At 42.2% G+C, this 17,030-nt stretch overlaps 1 protein-coding gene across 1 annotated transcript in view; it reads left to right on the top strand.

The window, feature by feature from the left end:
- Positions 1-2,471: 2,471 nt before the first annotated feature.
- Positions 2,472-17,030, top strand: part of LOC120383519 (butyrophilin subfamily 1 member A1-like) — a 32,230-nt gene continuing 17,671 nt past the window's right edge. Inside the window, exons 1-2 of the mRNA XM_039501687.1 lie at positions 2,472-2,507; positions 15,192-15,308. Coding sequence (XP_039357621.1) covers positions 2,501-2,507; positions 15,192-15,308 — 124 coding nt within the window. The 5' untranslated portion in view covers positions 2,472-2,500. The remainder of the gene's footprint in view (positions 2,508-15,191; positions 15,309-17,030) is intronic.

Raw genomic sequence — 17,030 nt, forward strand, 5'->3', positions numbered from 1 at the left:
GTGAGGTTTAGTGGCTGTTGATTCAGCAGCTTTGAGGTATCTAAACGAAAGAGGAATTAGAAGTGCAAGGGCTCAGATTAATTTGTATCTGGCCTCTTTAGAAAGCTCACACTTTAGGGCCCTGATCTTGCCAAGAGTCAAAGTTTCTGTCATGTCAAAGGATCCAATGTGTGTAAAGCTACTTTGCACTGGAGTCTTGGCAGGATCTGGGTCTAGGTTGAGAGAAACAAATGAGGGGGGGGCATGGACAGTCAGGGCGTGGGGAGGTAACAGGAAATTTTTCCCACAGATAGTATTTCTTAAGTTGGCTGTGAGGTTTAGTGGCTGTTGATTCAGCAGCTTTGAGATGCCAAAACGAAAGAGGAAATAGAAGTGCAAAGTTCAGATTAATTTTTGTCAGGCCTCTTTAGAGTGCATGTATCCCTGTGTAATAATTAGAACATTAACATAGATCAGTTAATGGTGATGATACCATTGTAAATGTCACAGAATTAAATCTTATTGATCCTTTTATTCCCTCCACTCTGCCATGTGAAGTGGAGAACAGTGGGAGATCTCTGGCATCACACAAAAAGGGTGAGGTTTCAGCGGGTGTTTGTTTATATTTAAATGAAGAGAAAATTCCCATGGAAACATCTTCACTAAAGAAACATGAACAACAACTCAAAGACACTAAATAATCAGAAACATTTTCACTGACTAGCACCCAAACACCTTATCTCAGCCCATACAAGTCCCAGATTCTTATTAAAGATCTCTGTCTGTCTGTCTGTCCCTCTCTGTCTTTTTCTCTCTCATAAATAAAACACCATTACATCAGTTAAAAATTCAAGGATATTTAAAGCTGAATCCAATAATCAGCTCCATCAGCACTGGTTCGGCTTTGGTGCCTTTCTTATTATGGATATATTATTAGGCTAGAAGACCAAGGAATTCCCAAGCATGTTTACCACGTTTGCCAAAAGCTTTGGCTCACCACTGATGGACACAAACTGAATATGCAGCTGGGCTACGTTAAAGACTTAGCTAGAGATTGATTTGGGGATGTTTAGTCTGCAATTTGGCCACATCTCTTTGGGATTTGCCATGACCATATGTCCATTAAGAGTGGGGATGTCATTACAAACACGACAGCATGAAATCTCATCTTCCTCCTCCTCCCTCCCACCTCCCAGATGCCCCACCATCTGAACTGGAGAGAAAAGGGGGGAACCCATCAGATCACACAGACATGGTGAGACTCCAGAGGGAGATTTCCTTTCTAGGAAGAGAAAATCCCCATGGAAACATTGTAATGAACATGCAGATAAAGTAACAAGTCCAACATACCCCTCTAACAATAAACACACCATGAAGATCTGAAACCCAAGTCACACAAACAATCCTGAAACCAGCTTCATTGCTCAGTTCATGCTTTTGACGAGGAACAGAAATATTTTCACTGTCCACATCCAGACACTCTTAATTGTGCCCTGGGGTTCTGTGAGGCTTTCACGTGCCTGTTTCATATTAAATCCAGAGGAACAAGTGAAGTGACGGAGTCTGTCCCATGGATCTTCTCCAGCATCAGTCCTTTCCCTTGGGCTGGGCTTTTTGTGATCCTTCCCTTCATGTAGCTCACTTCTTCATGGGTTGGGAAAAAGCTTTCCCTGCAGTACTGCCATGAATGTGATGCTAGATCCAGACACGGCTCATTCCATCCTCACTGTGTCTGAGTATCAGAAAAGTGTGAAAAGAGGAGATGTGTTGCAGGATCTGCCTGAAAATCCAGAGATTTGATGCACATCACTGTGTGCTGGGCTGTGAGGGATTCAACTTTGGGAGACATTACTGGGAGGTGGAGTGTGGGAGGGGACCTGGGCTGTGGGGTCACCAGAGAGTCTGTGAGGCGGAAGGGCCAGAACAACCCTAACCCTGCTGAGGTGATCTGGGCTGTGAGGCAGTGTGGGGTCAGTTCTAGGGTCATCATGTTACCCTGGATCTGAGCGGGGTGTACTTCAGATTTTGATCTAGCTACGTGCAACTATTTTATGTGCATTCAGTCACCAGGAATTAATAAAATAGAACACTGCATCGTTAAGGGTTAATTTGAAAAACAGGCTTTTAGAGTCAAGGTCAAAACTGTCTGGCAGTTTCTGCTAATCAGAATGGGAGGAGGGGAAAGAAAAGTCAACAACTGAGACTGAAAATCTTGGTGGATGAAAACCTCGACTTCAGGCACCTTTGATATAGAAGTATTGTTATGATTAAGATTGTTAGCAATGCTTGTTGATATTTTATTGAAAGATTATTGAAAGTTAGCAAAAGTGATGATTTAGTTGGGGTCACTATGATCTATGTGTTTTGTAAAAGTTAGTTATAAAAAATTAGCTAATACAGCGTATTTTGGAGCAGTCCTCTGTAGCCATCTTGAGAGATGTTTTTCCTGTCACCTTTTCTCCCCCGAGGGTGAGTACCTGGACGGTGCAAACTCGCTGTTAAGTACTCAGTGCTGTTCCAGATGTTAGGTAAATATTTGGGATGTTCTAAACCTATTGCTTGTGTCTCTGTGTGCTTAAATCTAATAAACTGCAGTTTTAGATAGAGCAGACTTACCTGCATTCATCCTTTATCAGACAGAATTGTTGTGTTCCCGTTGATTTATTCCTGAGTGAAATAGTTAAGTTGCCCCTGCTGTGGGTTCTGAAAACCCCAGGTAACAATCATAAACCTTCTTACACAGCTTCTACCTCTCCCATAGTTTGGCTCCCTCAGTAACTTGCTCTCTTCTCTAGGCTTACCCAAAACCTGTCTCTAAGAGCTGTGTGTTAGGGAGAGTGGCTGTGAGACTGGAGGGCACAGAGGGAAGGCAAGTACTAGAATGTTTGTTTGTTTCTCTGTGGGGAATTTTTTAAAAAATATATTATTATTCTAAAACCTGACAGACAGCCTTTTAAATTAAATCTGCCACCTCCTCCCCCAGATGTTCCACCATCTGAAGTGGAGTGGCTCTTCTCCAATGCCATATCTTCCCCTCGTCTTGTTGACATTCCCTCGAGGTCGAGGACGATCTCTTTCACATGTTTTATTTTTATGGGTCCTTTGGTGACTGAGGAGTTTGATCCTTGAGCCACAAGCTCATTGGCAGATGTCGCAGGTGGTGTTGGAAGTCAGGGTTGGGCCATTGTTGCTGCATGAGAGTTGTCTGTCCTTTCTTTTCTGGTGTTTTTCTTAGACCATCACAAAAAGCGATTTTCCTCAAAAATGGACATTCCTTCTCTGACAAGTCTTTGCCAGTTATCCATGCCCTGGGCTACTGTCTCCCAGTGTGTGGTGTCAATGCCACATCTCTTGATGTTTCTCTTTTCAGTTGTTCTTGCGCTGCAGAAATGAGACCTGACTCAGCAAAGGGTTTTTTGACTCATCTTTTCTCCTGGATCCTTCCTTCTCCTCCAAAGATGAGTTGGAACCCAAATTCAGGATGGAATCACCTAAAGTAATTTATGAGGGGTTAGAAGTCTAAACCTGGGTATTTAGTCAGTACCAGATCTTCCCTTCCCTTTCCTTTGGGGAATTGGAAGCCCATGCCCACAACCATATGGTTTTCTTCAGGAGCAATTTGTACTTTGCTGCATCCACCATTCTACCCTCCTAATGCCTCTCTAATAGGTTTTCCTCCTCTCTGTCTCTGCTTATAACACATTTGTCTTGCTCATTTTGGGCCAGATTATGGCCCTACAAGAGTTCTGCTTGTTTATGTATCCAGAGACAGCCCCATATTATAACTTCTGAGTGATCTTTATCTGGAGGTATTATGACTGTGATGTGTTTTTGTAAATATCACCATTTCCAGCTTGTTCTAGGATAGCACCATTGTTTGATATACAGTCAGAATTCTAGATTCCTAATGCTGGTCTGTAATTTCTCTGTAAAGTTGTAGTCTGAGCCCTGGCCTACACTATCAAATTACTTTGATATAATTTACTTGGCTATGGGGCATGACTAATCCGCACCCTGAGCAATGTAGTGATACTGAACTACGCTTCTCTCACCAACATAGCAACTGCCTCTTGTGGAGGTGGAGTTATTAAGATGACTGGAGAGCTCTTTTCTGGCAGCTTACAGCATCTTCACCAGAAGCACTACAGAGGCACCACTGTACATTTGTAGTGTAGACCTGCCCTCAGTCTTTTCAGCACAGACAGTCGGGGCTTCAATTTTCAGATGATACTGGCATTTAAAAAATGACATTTACTCTAAACTCCATGTTAGCATTGTAAAGGTATTATTATTACTATTCCTAATTATCCACAGGTGATTTTTTATTCTGATAAGATGTAAATAGTCATTATTAATTATTTATTTTTATTATTATTTTATTATTCTATATCTGTGATATTTAGTATAGTTCACAAAAAATGAAGAACAAGAGTCCCTTCAAAATCACTACTGTATTCAGGTAATTTAGGCACTTGAATATTTTAATCTGCTAGTAATTATACTTCTACGGAAGCAGGATTGTGGCTGTTTCTTTCAGAGAAGACATATCTACTCACATGACAGTGTTTGCAATGATTTCAACTTCCCAATTCCTCTAGTACTTCTACTTTCAAAGGCAGCACCCGAAAGAGAAAATCACATTTACCAGTTTGGAACAAAACCAGGATTTGTCCAAAAAACTGTAAGGAGAGACTACAATAACCCTCTGCAGCTATTTTATAGCTGGAAGTAGCTGTGCAAATTGATACAATGGAACGATCTTTAGAATATAAACTATCAGTAACCAGATGAGGATTTTGGAAGGCCAGGTCACACCCTAATGGTTATAGAACTTCTCAGATCAGGTAAATGAACTTTGGCTGCTTGAAAACCATTGAACTAAATGGCTCTATTTATATAATCCTTAACAGCCATTGATTTTTGTGCATGGGTTGTTAATACAAAGATTTGATAATCCTAAAAGAATTTGTTTTACTCTTTATGGAGATACTATGTTACATGTACAATGTAAAATTATATATATATTCAAAATGCATTTCAGATCACTTTCCTAGCATCACAACACCATTGTTACTGCAGTTTGACTTAGCAATTCATTTATATTGTTGTTGTGCTTTATTCAAGAACACTGGGCCAGACCCTGCACCCAGTGAAGGTAAAGGAAGATTTGTAACAAAATAAATTCCTGTCTTTAGAATACTGAAAGAAACATAGAGCTGCAAACCCAGCTGCCATCACTATCATTTCCTGCCTATTGTCACTAATTTTCTTGCTTTTTCTTGGGGTGGAGGTGGGTGCACTGAATCCTCTTGTTCTGATATTTTGAATGGGAAAAATGTCCAATTATATCCAGAATGAAACAGAAAAGTGCATCCTTTACTCATTTTAAAATCAGTGGGAATTAAGAATGTGCCTTAAGTTAAACAACTGTTTTTAGTGTGTTCTTGAATAGGGGTGGACTTCATTGCTGAATTGGAATCAGAATCTTCAATGTGATTACACAGTGAGGGGATGTCTACATATTTAACTTGGTATGGGTTTTGTGTATATGTGTTAACTGATCTGCAACAGCTGTTGAGTTATCAATTCCTTAAACACAGATTCCAACAAAAGGAGTTGGACATTGTCAGGGCTGGCCTTAGGGAAAATGGTGCCCTGCGTGAACTTGTATTTTGGCACCTCCCCACATCACCTCTGGCCCCCACTGGCTACACAGGCTTCCGCACCCCCTGCCATCACCTCTGGACCCTGCTGCCTCCCCCGAATGCTCAGTAACTGCCCCAAACTGTTTTTTTCCTTTCTTCTGTGCATGTAGTAGATAGACCCCTCCTCTGCAAAGCAGCTGCATAGCATTCTGGGAATCATGCTGTTGGGACTAATAGCTGCAAATGGCCCACACTGAGGAATTCATAGAATTGTAGGACTGGAAGGAACCTCGAGAGGTCATCTTGTCCAGTCTCCTGCACTCATGGCAGGATCAAGCATTATCTAGACCATCCCTGACAGGTGTTTGCCTAACCTGTTCTTAAAAATTTCCACTGATGGAGATTCCACAATCTCCCTAGGCAATATATTCCAGTGCTTAACCACCGTGGCAGTTAGGAATTTTTTCCTAATGTCCAACCTAAACCTCCCTTGCTGTAATTTAAGCCCATTGTTTTTTGTCCTATCCTCACAGATGAAGGAGAACAATTTTTTTCACTCTTCCTTGTAACAATCTTTTAGGTACTTGAAAACAGTTATCATGTCCCCTCTCAGTCTTCTCTTTTCCAGACTAAACAAACCCAATTCTTTCAATATTCCCTCATAGGTCATGTTTTCTAGACCTTTAATCATTTTTATTGCTCTTCTCTGGACTTTCTCCAATTTGTCCACATCTTTCCTGAAACGTGGCATCCAGAACTGGACACAATACTCCAGTTGAGGCCTAATCAAGCGCGGAGTAGAGCAGAAGAATTATTTCTTGTGTCTTGCTTACAATACTCCTGCTAATATCCCAGATTGATGTTTGCTTTTTTTGCAACAGTGTTACACTGTTCACTCATATTTAGCTTGTGGCCCACTATGACCCCCTTTCCATAGTACTTCTTCCTAGGCAGTCATTTTCCATTTTGTATGTGTGCAACTGATTGTTCTTTCCTAAGTGGAGTACTTTGCATTTGTCCTTATTGAATTTCATCCTATTTACTTCAGACCATTTCTCCAGTTAGGGAATTTTTCCTAATGTCCAACCTAAACCTCCTTGCTGTAATTTAAGCCCATTGTTTTTGTCCTATCCTCACAGATGAAGGAGAACAATTTTTTTCACTCTTCCTTGTAACAATCTTTTAGGTACTTGAAAACAGTTATCATGTCCCCTCTCAGTCTTCTCTTTTCCAGACTAAACAAACCCAATTCTTTCAATATTCCCTCATAGGTCATGTTTTCTAGACCTTTAATCATTTTTATTGCTCTTCTCTGGACTTTCTCCAATTTGTCCACATCTTTCCTGAAACGTGGCATCCAGAACTGGACACAATACTCCAGTTGAGGCCTAATCAAGCGCGGAGTAGAGCAGAAGAATTATTTCTTGTGTCTTGCTTACAATACTCCTGCTAATATCCCAGATTGATGTTTGCTTTTTTGCAACAGTGTTACACTGTTGACTCATATTTAGCTTGTGGTCCACTATGATTTCCATAGTACTTCGTCCTAGGCAGTCATTTTCCATTTTGTATGTGTGCAACTGATTGTTCTTTCCTAAGTGGAGTACTTTGCATTTGTCCTTATTGAATTTCATCCTATTTACTTCAGACCATTTCTCCAGTTTGTCCAGATCATTTTGAATTTTAATCCTATTCAACACACTTGCAACCTTCCAGCTTGGTATTGTCTGCAAACTTTATAAGTGTACTCTCTATGCCGTTATCTAAATCATTGATGAAGATATTGAACAGAACCTGACCCAGAACTGATTCCTGCAGGACCCCACTCGTTATGCCCTTCCATCGTGACTGTGAACCATTGATAACTACTCTGGGAATGGTTTTTCAACCAGTTTTGCACCCATCTTATAGTAGCTCCATCTAGGTTGCATTTCGCCTAGTTTGTTTATGAGAACGTGATGGGAGACAGTTCACTTGCTAAAGTCAAGATGGGTGGCCACTTCCCTCCTATCCACAAGGCTTGTTACATCTGTCAAAGAAAGATGATCATAATGGTCCCTTCTGATCTTGAATTCTATGATTCTATGATTCTATGATTCTAACTGTTACTTATCACCTCATTATCTTCCAGATGTTTACAAACTGATTGCTTAATTATTTGCTCCATTATCTTTCCTGGTACAGAAGTTAAGCTGACTGGTCTGTAATTCCCTGGGTTGTCCTTATTTCCCTTTTTATAGATTGGCACTTTTTTGCCCTTTTCCAGTATTCTGGAATCGCTCCTGTCTTCCATGAGTTTTCGAGGATAATCGCTAATGGCTCAGATATCTCCTCAGTCAGCTCCTTGAGTATTCTGGGAGGCATTTCATCAGGTCCTGGTGACTTGTAGACATCTAATTTGTCTCAGTAATTTTTAACTTGTTCTTTCCCTATTTTGCCTCTGATCCTACCTCATTTTCACTGGCATTCACTGTGTTAGACGTGCAGTCACCACCAACTTTCTTGGTGAAAATTGGAACAAAGACATCATTTAGCACTTCTGCTATTCCCACACTTTCTGTTATTATTTCTCCCCATTGAATAACAGGCCTATCCTGTCCTTGGTTTTCTTCTTGCTTCTGAAGTATTTGTAGAATGTTACTCTTTATGTCTCTAGCTAGTTTGATTTCATTTTGTGTCTTGGCCTCTCTAATTTTGCCCCTACATACTTGTGTTATTTGTTGATATTCATCCTTTATAATTTGACCTAGTTTCCACTTTTTGTAGGACTCTTTTTTGATTTTTAGGTCATTGAAGATCTCCTGGTTAAGTCAGGGTGGCCTCTTGCCATACTTCCTATCTTTCCTACGCAGTGATATAGTTTGCTCTTTGGCCTGTAATAATGTCTCTTTGAAAAACTGCCAACTCTATTGAATTGTTTTCCCACTTAGACTTGCTTCCCATGGGATCTTACCACCAATTCCCTGAATTTGCTAAAGTCTGCCTGTCAAGGCTAATTCCCCACTCTGGCACTTTGAGTGCAGAAGATGGGGGCCTGCAAGGATTCTAAAGATGAAACTATAATAAAGAACAATATCATCAAACATATAGATGACCATAATTTGTTGAGAAAGATTCAACATGGTTTTAGTAAAGGGAAATCATGCCTCACCAATCTACTAGAATTCTTTGAGGGGATCAACAATCATGTGGACTGAGGGGATCCAGTGGATATAGTGTTCTTAGATTTTCAGAAACCCTTTGACAAGGTCCTTACCAAAGGGTCTTATGCAAAGTAAACTAACACGGGATAAGAAGGAAGGTGCTCTCATGGATTGTTAACTGGTTAAAAGATAGGAAACAAAGAGTAGGTATAAATGGTCAGTTTTCAGAAAGGAGAGAGGTAAATAGTGGAGTCCCCCAGGGGTCTGTTCTGGAACCAATCCTATTCAACATAGTCATAAATGATCTGGAAAAAGAGGTAAACAATAAGGTGGCAAAATTTGCAGCTGATATAAAATTACTAAAGATAGTTAAGACCCAGGCAGACTGCAAAGAATTACAAAAAGATCTCTCAAAACTGGGTGACTGGGCAACAAAATGGCAGATGAAATTTAATGTTGATAAATGCAAAGTAATACACACTGGAAAGCATAATCCCAACTATCCACTCAATGTTCAGCGGCAGTCAAAAAAACAGACAGAATGCTGGGAATTATTAAGACAGGGATAGATAATAGGACAGAAAATATCATGTTGCCTCTATATAACCCATGGTACACCCACATCTTGAATACTGCATGCAGATGTGTTCGCCCCATCTCAACAAAAGATATATTGGAATTGGAAAAGGTTCAGAAAAGAGCAACAAAAATTATTAGGGGTATGGAACGGCTGCCATATGAGGAGAGACTAATAAGACTGGGACTTGTCAGCTTGGAAAAGAGATGGCTAAGGGGAGATATGATTGAGGTCTATAAAATCATGACTGGTGTAGAGAAAGTAGATAAGGAAGTGTTGTTTACTATTTTTCATAACACAAGAACTAGGGGTCACCAAATGAAATTAATAGGCAGCAGGTTTAAAACACATAAAAGGAAGTATTTCTTCACACAATGCAGAGTCAACCTGTGAAACTCCTTGCCAGAGGATGTTGTGAAGGCCAAGACCATAACAAGGTTCAAAAAAGAACTAGATAAATTCATGGAGGATAGATCCATCAATGGCTATTAGCCAGGATGGGCAGGAATGGTGTCCTTAGCCTCTGTTTGCCAGAAGCTGGGAATGAGTGACCAGGGATGGATCATTTGATGTTTACCTGTTCTGTTCATTCCTTCTGGGGCACCTGGCACTGGCCATTGTCGGAAGACAGGATACTGGGCTAGATGGACCTTTGGTCTGACCCAGTAGGGCCATTCTTATGTTTTTATTAATACTGGCCCTCCAGGCTTGTATTAAACTCCCAAGGTTACTGCTTTTCTCTGACCGTGGATGGGTAGATGCTGCCATCACCCACCTGCAAAAACCCCTTTGAGAACCCAGGAAGGCGCACTTCGGAATTCCTTCCTGTGGGGCACCCTCAAGCCCTTTCACCCTCCCTCTAGGGAAGAGCTGAGAAAGAAAACAAAGGAAATCATCTGTTGCCACCAGCTAATTAAACAACATGTGTACAAACCTCTTAGAACACAAAATCCAATCCTGTTCTTAAAAAAAGGAAATTTTATTAAAAACAACAAGAAAGAAAATGCATTTGAGACTCAAGCTATTGATAGATTTTTTAAAAACCATGTACAAAAATTCAGCATAAAAATAACCTTCTTGAGGTCCAGCTTAAAGGTTACAAGCAAAACAAAAGCATTTGGGGTTAGCACAGAGGAGTCAACAAGCCATAAAGAAATAAACAGAGATCAGCCTAATTGTGTCTTCCTAGACATTTCCTGATCTACTGGGGTGTTAAATGAGTAGTTTCTAGGTATGATTTGATGATTTTTCATATCTGGCCCAAAGCTTTTTATAGCATAGTTCCAGCCCTGTCTCTGCTCTCTGGGAGAACAACACAGACAGACAAAGGGGAAGACTTTTTCCCAATTTTAAAAAGTTCTAGCCTTCCCATTGGCCCTTTTGGTCAAGTGCCCTCCCTTCCTTTTACCTATGGACTTTTTAACCCTTTACAGGTAAAGCAAGTTGAGAACAGCTACTAACAGGGGTTTTATAGCTAACTTAATGGCTGGGTGTTACATAAAAGGGAGGCCCCTCCCTCGTGCCACAACATTTTGGCACCTGAGGCAGCGAGCTCAAATAATGCCCCCAAAACTTTGAAATTCTGACATCTTCCTGTTCTACTCCTCTCATGGTACTGCTCTGCTACGTACCCCAATAAGGGAGAACTAACAACTTAAAATCCCTTGTTCAAAAATTTAAAGTAGCATTTGACTTTCAAATGCCTGAACAGCAAATGTAACTTTTCTTGTCTGCATAGTAAACACAGGCATTTTTATCTGTTTGAATAATCAAAGTGGTGCTTTTCGTGCCTTCTTGGTTACAAAGATTTGAACAGCTTCCTGCAAAAAGTCCACAGTCTGGGCCAATTCATGCTCCGTTGAGATGGTTGTAAGGCTGACCAGCCTCTCCTGTGTCATTGTGGAGCGTAGATGGGTTTTTATTAACTTCAGCTTGGAGAAGCTGCATTCTCCACTGGCAGCTGTTACAGGAAGTGTTAGAAGTATGCGCAGAGCAACAAAAGCATTTGGAAAGAGGGTGGTCATCTTATTTGTGCACATATATTCCAGAACAGCCTTTGGAGTTGATCCTGCTGAAATGTATCTTGAAAGGGCTTTCAGTTCATCACCTAAATCACTCGCATCAATATCACACATGTCATCGTGTATCAACACTGTCTCTAGTGCCCTGCATTGCTGGTGTAGGTCTTCTTCAGGTACAGTGAGGAGTTTTGGAATATCATACAACATCCCAACTATACTGCTCTGTTCCTTGAGCTGCATTAAATGTTCTTTAGCTGACTGTATTGCATAATCTAGCACCTGGTTAAAGAATTCAACTTTGAATTGTTGTTTGTGGTCTCTTATTGGATTATCCCGTGCCTTATAATCAGGGCTGGCTCCAGACACCAGCCTACCAAGCACGTGCTTGGGGAGGCACCTTGGGAGGGGGAGGCGATCGGGGTTTGGTTTTGTTGTTTTTGGTTTGGCCAGGCAGTGCTGTGGGGGGGCAGGGACTTGGGCGGCGCGACGCGGCGCTGGGGGGGGCGGGGACTTGGGCAGCACGATGCGGCGCTGGCGGGGCGGGGACTTGGGCGGCGCGATGCGGCGCTGTGGGGGCCGGGACTTGGGCGGCACAACATGGCACTGGGGGAGGCGGGGACTTGGGCGGCACGAAGCAATGCTCGGGGGGGTGGGGACTTGGGTGTTGCGACACGGCGCGGGGGGCCGGGGACTTGGGCAGCGCAACGCAGCGCTCGGGGCGAGGACTTGGGCGGTGCGACGCGGCGCTGGGGGCGAGGACTTGGGCGGTGCGACGCGCTGGGAGGCGAGGACTTGGCGCGGCGCAAGGAGGTTTAGCAGCACTTGCAGGGACGAGGCGTTGCTCTTTTGGTTTTTTGTTGGGGGCAACAAAAATGTTAGAGCCGTCCCTGCTCATAATCAAAATGTCTTCTTCTTCAGTGACTCTTGTATTTTTGAATGGGTGGGAAAATAGCTTCAGTGTGAAATTCCTCTGCCAGCTTCTGTGCACTCTTCAGAACATTTTGAAATCCCTCATCTGACCAGTAAGACTGTAGATATGACTTTGCTTTGTCCAGTTCTTCCATTGCTCCAGATATATCAAGGTCAACACCATGGAGTCTCTTGCTTACAACATTTATTTCAAACTGAATGTCGCAACATAACACTAAGCCACACAGAAATTTGAAGTTATGTATGTTTCTGGTGAGTCCATTTCCCTCTGCCACAGTTCTCCCACGAACAGTTCCTGTCATAGTATTATCCTCCATAATGGCAACTCTGGCACCATCTATCTTCCCAATTTGGCGTTTGACAGACTTTATTGCCTACACTTGACTTTCCCATCCTGTGACACTCAGTGGTTTCAGTGTTAGAGAGGATGTTCCCAGATGTTGCTTCATTGCCACTGATGAGTTGATGCAGAGAAAAATACATAGATGCTTTGAATTATATTAAAAAATTCAGCAGCCTCGCAAGAAGCTGATACTGCATCACTGACCTCCAAGTTCAATGAATGAGAACTGCATGGGACAAAAAAAGCTCAAGTGTTTAACTCTCCGATCCATGTGCGCACTCCTCTGTTCTTTCCTCTCATGTTGGCACCATTATCGTAGCCCTGACCTCTCATGTCAGCTCTCGTAATTCCTGTATCTTCCAGCTTTTTAAGAAGCACGTTTGTCATACCAGCTCCTGTAGTATCATCAATGTCAATAAATTCTAGACAATGTTCTTTGACAGTCACCATTGCAGGGACTTTTTCACTAGGTTCTGTTGTTACAAAACACACCATTAAAGTCATTTGTTCCATATGGCTGATGTCAGGTGTGCAGTCCAGAATAACAGAGTAATAGCTTGCTGACTTCAGATCAGCCACAATCTTCTGTTTGACTTTTGTTGCCAGTAACTGTATGATCTCATTTTGAGTTGTTTTTCCAAGGTAGTGGTGTGTGTACATTTCTTGGGTGGTGATACTTCTTAGATGCTCCTGGAGTACAGCATCAAACTCAGCTGTCAGCTCCACAATTTTAAGGAAGTTTCCATTGTTTGGCACATACAGCTGATCTGAAGTGCCACACAGTGCTAGGTTTTGGGTAGCAAGCATTCTCACAATGCCATGAGCCTTTTCAGAACGTTTTGCCAGTAAAGAGACTCTGACACAATCTTCTCTTGATGGTGATCATCTATGGTGGCCTTTAACCTTAGTCTCATCTAAAGCTCTTTCCACCTATGGAATGCTCTCTGGTGATTTCCTGCCTTCTCATGGCATGCCAGATTTCTAGCCAGATTTTTCCAGTCCTTTGTTCCTGTAGAACCCAATGTGGCTGGAACATTAGACTGGAAGAGTTTGCAACAAAAACAGCATGCAGTATTCTGGGGTTTTGATTACATAAGCCATGGCCTCTCCACTTTGTCACCATTGGGGATTTCACGCCAGTAATGTGTTGGGTGGAAACTTTTATTTTCATTGTCTTTGGGGAACATGCAGTACAAGGAAGTCCCTCAGGCTACTGCTCAAGTGGGTCCACAGTCCTGGATCATCTAGACTTAAGGAACCAAACTCAGCAGCTGCTGTTTCTTGTGCCTCCACCACACTCTCCTCTTTTCTTCAGGAATGTGCCTGGTTACATCCATTTGAGATGGAGATATGGATGCTGCAGTAGTTGCCAGGTCACCTGCACTCTGACTAACTGGAAGATCAGGCATCTCCTCACCACTCACATCCTTACTGGGGCCAGAAGGCTCACTGTGAACATTTGTGTCTATGTATCTCAGGAGAGCTCCTTCTTGCTTAGATAGAAAAGCTTCCTGTGCTTTCTTTCTTTTTCTAAATGCTGCCCCGGAGGGGCGTTTTCTTCTTTCACTCATGACTGCTGTTCTGTGCCAGCTAGAGTAGTTCTCAACACTTAATTGAAGGGGACAAATAAGCAGGCTGGTAGCAGGGCGTGAGTGAGGGAAAATATCATCATTTTAATGGCCTAACTGGCTCCTACTACTTCAGTTGACTGCCTGTTCTCCTCAGGTGGGTTCAGGGAAGCAGCAGGAAACAGAAAGCTACCTGAGAAGCTGGTGTTAATCATTCCAGGCTCCTGGAGGTGTTAGAGAGGTACATAAGAGGCTTTTCCTCCTCTCTCTCCCTGAAACTCTTGCTGCTTTCTGTTATTCCCTCTCTCCTGCCTGCCTGTTATGTCTCTTGTGCCCTCCTTCCCCCAGCACAGCACTCCACCATCTCTGTGCATCTAGAGCAGAGAGAATACATATGCACCAGCAGCCAACACAATTTTCTACACTCTGGGTCCTAGTGGCGCCCCCTCCTCTGCTCCCCTCCCCCCAGTCTGGCACCTGAGGCGACTGCCTCAGTTCTCCTCATGGTAAGGCCAGCTCTGCCCCCCCCCCCAGCCTTCATTTATCACAATGCCTTCTTGAAATCCATTATTGTTATTTTCTGTTCTCCCTCCTACCATTCCTTAGAATCATGAACTCATCATTTCATGATCACTTTCACCCAAGCCGCCTTCCACTTTCAAATTCTCAACCAGTTTCTCCCTATTTGCCAAAATCAAATCTAGAACAGCCTCCCCCTTAGTAGCTTTCTCCACCTTCTGAAATAAAAAATTGTCTCTAATACATTCCAAGATCTTGTTGGATAATCTGTGCCCTGCTGTGTTATTTTCCCAACAGATGTCTGGGTAGTTGAAGTCCCCCATCATCACCAAATCCTGTGCTTAGGATGATTTTGTTAGTTGTTTTTAAAAAATGTTTGATTTTAATGTTTGACTTTAATCATTTAATGTTAATCAGTGTTATGCTCACTGTGATAAGATTTTTCCTCCTTCTTTCTGTTGTCTAGATCAAGTTACAGTGAAGATGAAGATTCTCTCATTCTGTGACAGCTCCAAAGCCAGCTCCTCTCTCCCTGGTTTTATTATTTTCTTCTTTACTTGTTATGTTCACAAGATGGAATCAGGTAGGAATCCACCCTGTGTCTGCTGTTTCTTAAAGGATTTATTTAGGCTCCTGAAGTGTCTTGACAACATGCTTCACTCAAAGTCAATGTAACTACTCACAGTGTGTAAACTTAACCACATAGCAAGATCAGCGCCTTCTTCATTCAATTTTTGCCCTTGTAAGCAGAGTCAGAACGGGCTCTACCCTGACATCCGGTGGTGAGCTGTGGAAAAGGACTTCTGGGGCTGATCTCATTTGCATGGGCACACCCACCCTCCCTAGCATGATGGGAGTGCTGGGCCAAATGGTCACTTTGGCTGCTGTGGGATCCCCAGTCTCTTCATTATTGGGGCAGGAGTAGTACAGTGTTGTTATCCTGGTTCTGTGAATCAAGGACAGTAGAACTGTACTTGGCATTTTATGACTGAGGGACTCGCCCTCACCTAAGCAGCACTCACTAGGCAAGGGACATGGGGCAGGTAGTTGTATGTGGTAGTGTAGGAAGAGCTGGGGCCTAATCTGCTTGGAGGTGAGTCTTTGGCTTTGTATTTACAAACACAAGTTGTGCTGTTTTCCCAATTTAATGCTCTACCATTTGCCTCATATTATTAAAGATTTTTGTTATGCTGAGACTCTGTGATTACAAGAGAGGAAGTATGGCTTTTTTGAGGGGCCCAGGGGTCTGTGTGTAATTTTCTTAGGTCACTGGGTGGGGGCTCAAACTGGTTTTGCATTGTATTATTGAAAGGGGACCCCTATGTACTGAACCCAGCCCTTGCTGTTGTCAACTCAGCCTGGCAGAAGGGTTACACCCTGATTATGTTGCTGCTGGGTTATTTTATTTGCACCTGGGATAGTGCCCAGGTCTGTTTCTTTGCACAAGTATTTTTAAAAGATTGTGAAAGATGCCCAAAGCATTGGGTGGACACTTATTGAAGAGTTTAATAATAACAATAATAAATAATAAAATCCAATAACTTATTGGGTTTCAGATGTAAAAAAGATCAGAGCCATAGTTTGAGACTAATGTGCACAAAAACTTAAGAAGAACCAGAATATATTGATGTCATGCGACTTTTTAAATTGGGCCTGTTCGCTAATACATATGTTAGATGTAGTATACACCATATTATTAGGCATTATGTGCACAGTAGTCCTATAATATACATGAGAGAGAAAGAGAGTGTTGGGAAGTTAACTGAATGTATTATGCTCTTCCCACAATTCTGTTCCCCAATATCTAATATCCCACAACTCTATAAATCTGTTAGCGTTCACAATAGGAAATAGGAAGCCTATCAAAACCATGAAAGGTGTGTCCTAGCACTGGTTGGGATGTACCTCAACACCCACCTGGTTTGGAATGTGGTATCCAAAACAGGGTCAAGGAAGGTACAGAACAACAAGTTCAGAAACTGGTGGATTGGATCTTAGGTGATGTATAAAGTGCTTTTTCACTTGTAAACCGCCATGCGATAAGTGGGTTTGGGATGTATTTTTCAAGCACACCTTCTGTGTAAGGTGAGCATGCTGCAAGATAAGAATTGTTTCCCAGGAGGAGGATACGGCTGTCTCCTTTTCGTAGTGCACTGTTTTGTCTTTAGGTAATATGTCATAAACAGATAGTTAAGGGTTAAGGTCTCTTTTACCTGTAAAGGGTTAACAAGCTCAGTAACCTGATAGACACCTGACCAGAGGACCAATCAAGGGACAAGATAATTTCAAATCTCTGTGGAGGGAA

The sequence above is a fragment of the Mauremys reevesii genome, linkage group 15 (genome assembly GCF_016161935.1).
Source record: "Mauremys reevesii isolate NIE-2019 linkage group 15, ASM1616193v1, whole genome shotgun sequence".
Classification (NCBI taxonomy): domain Eukaryota; kingdom Metazoa; phylum Chordata; order Testudines; family Geoemydidae; genus Mauremys; species Mauremys reevesii.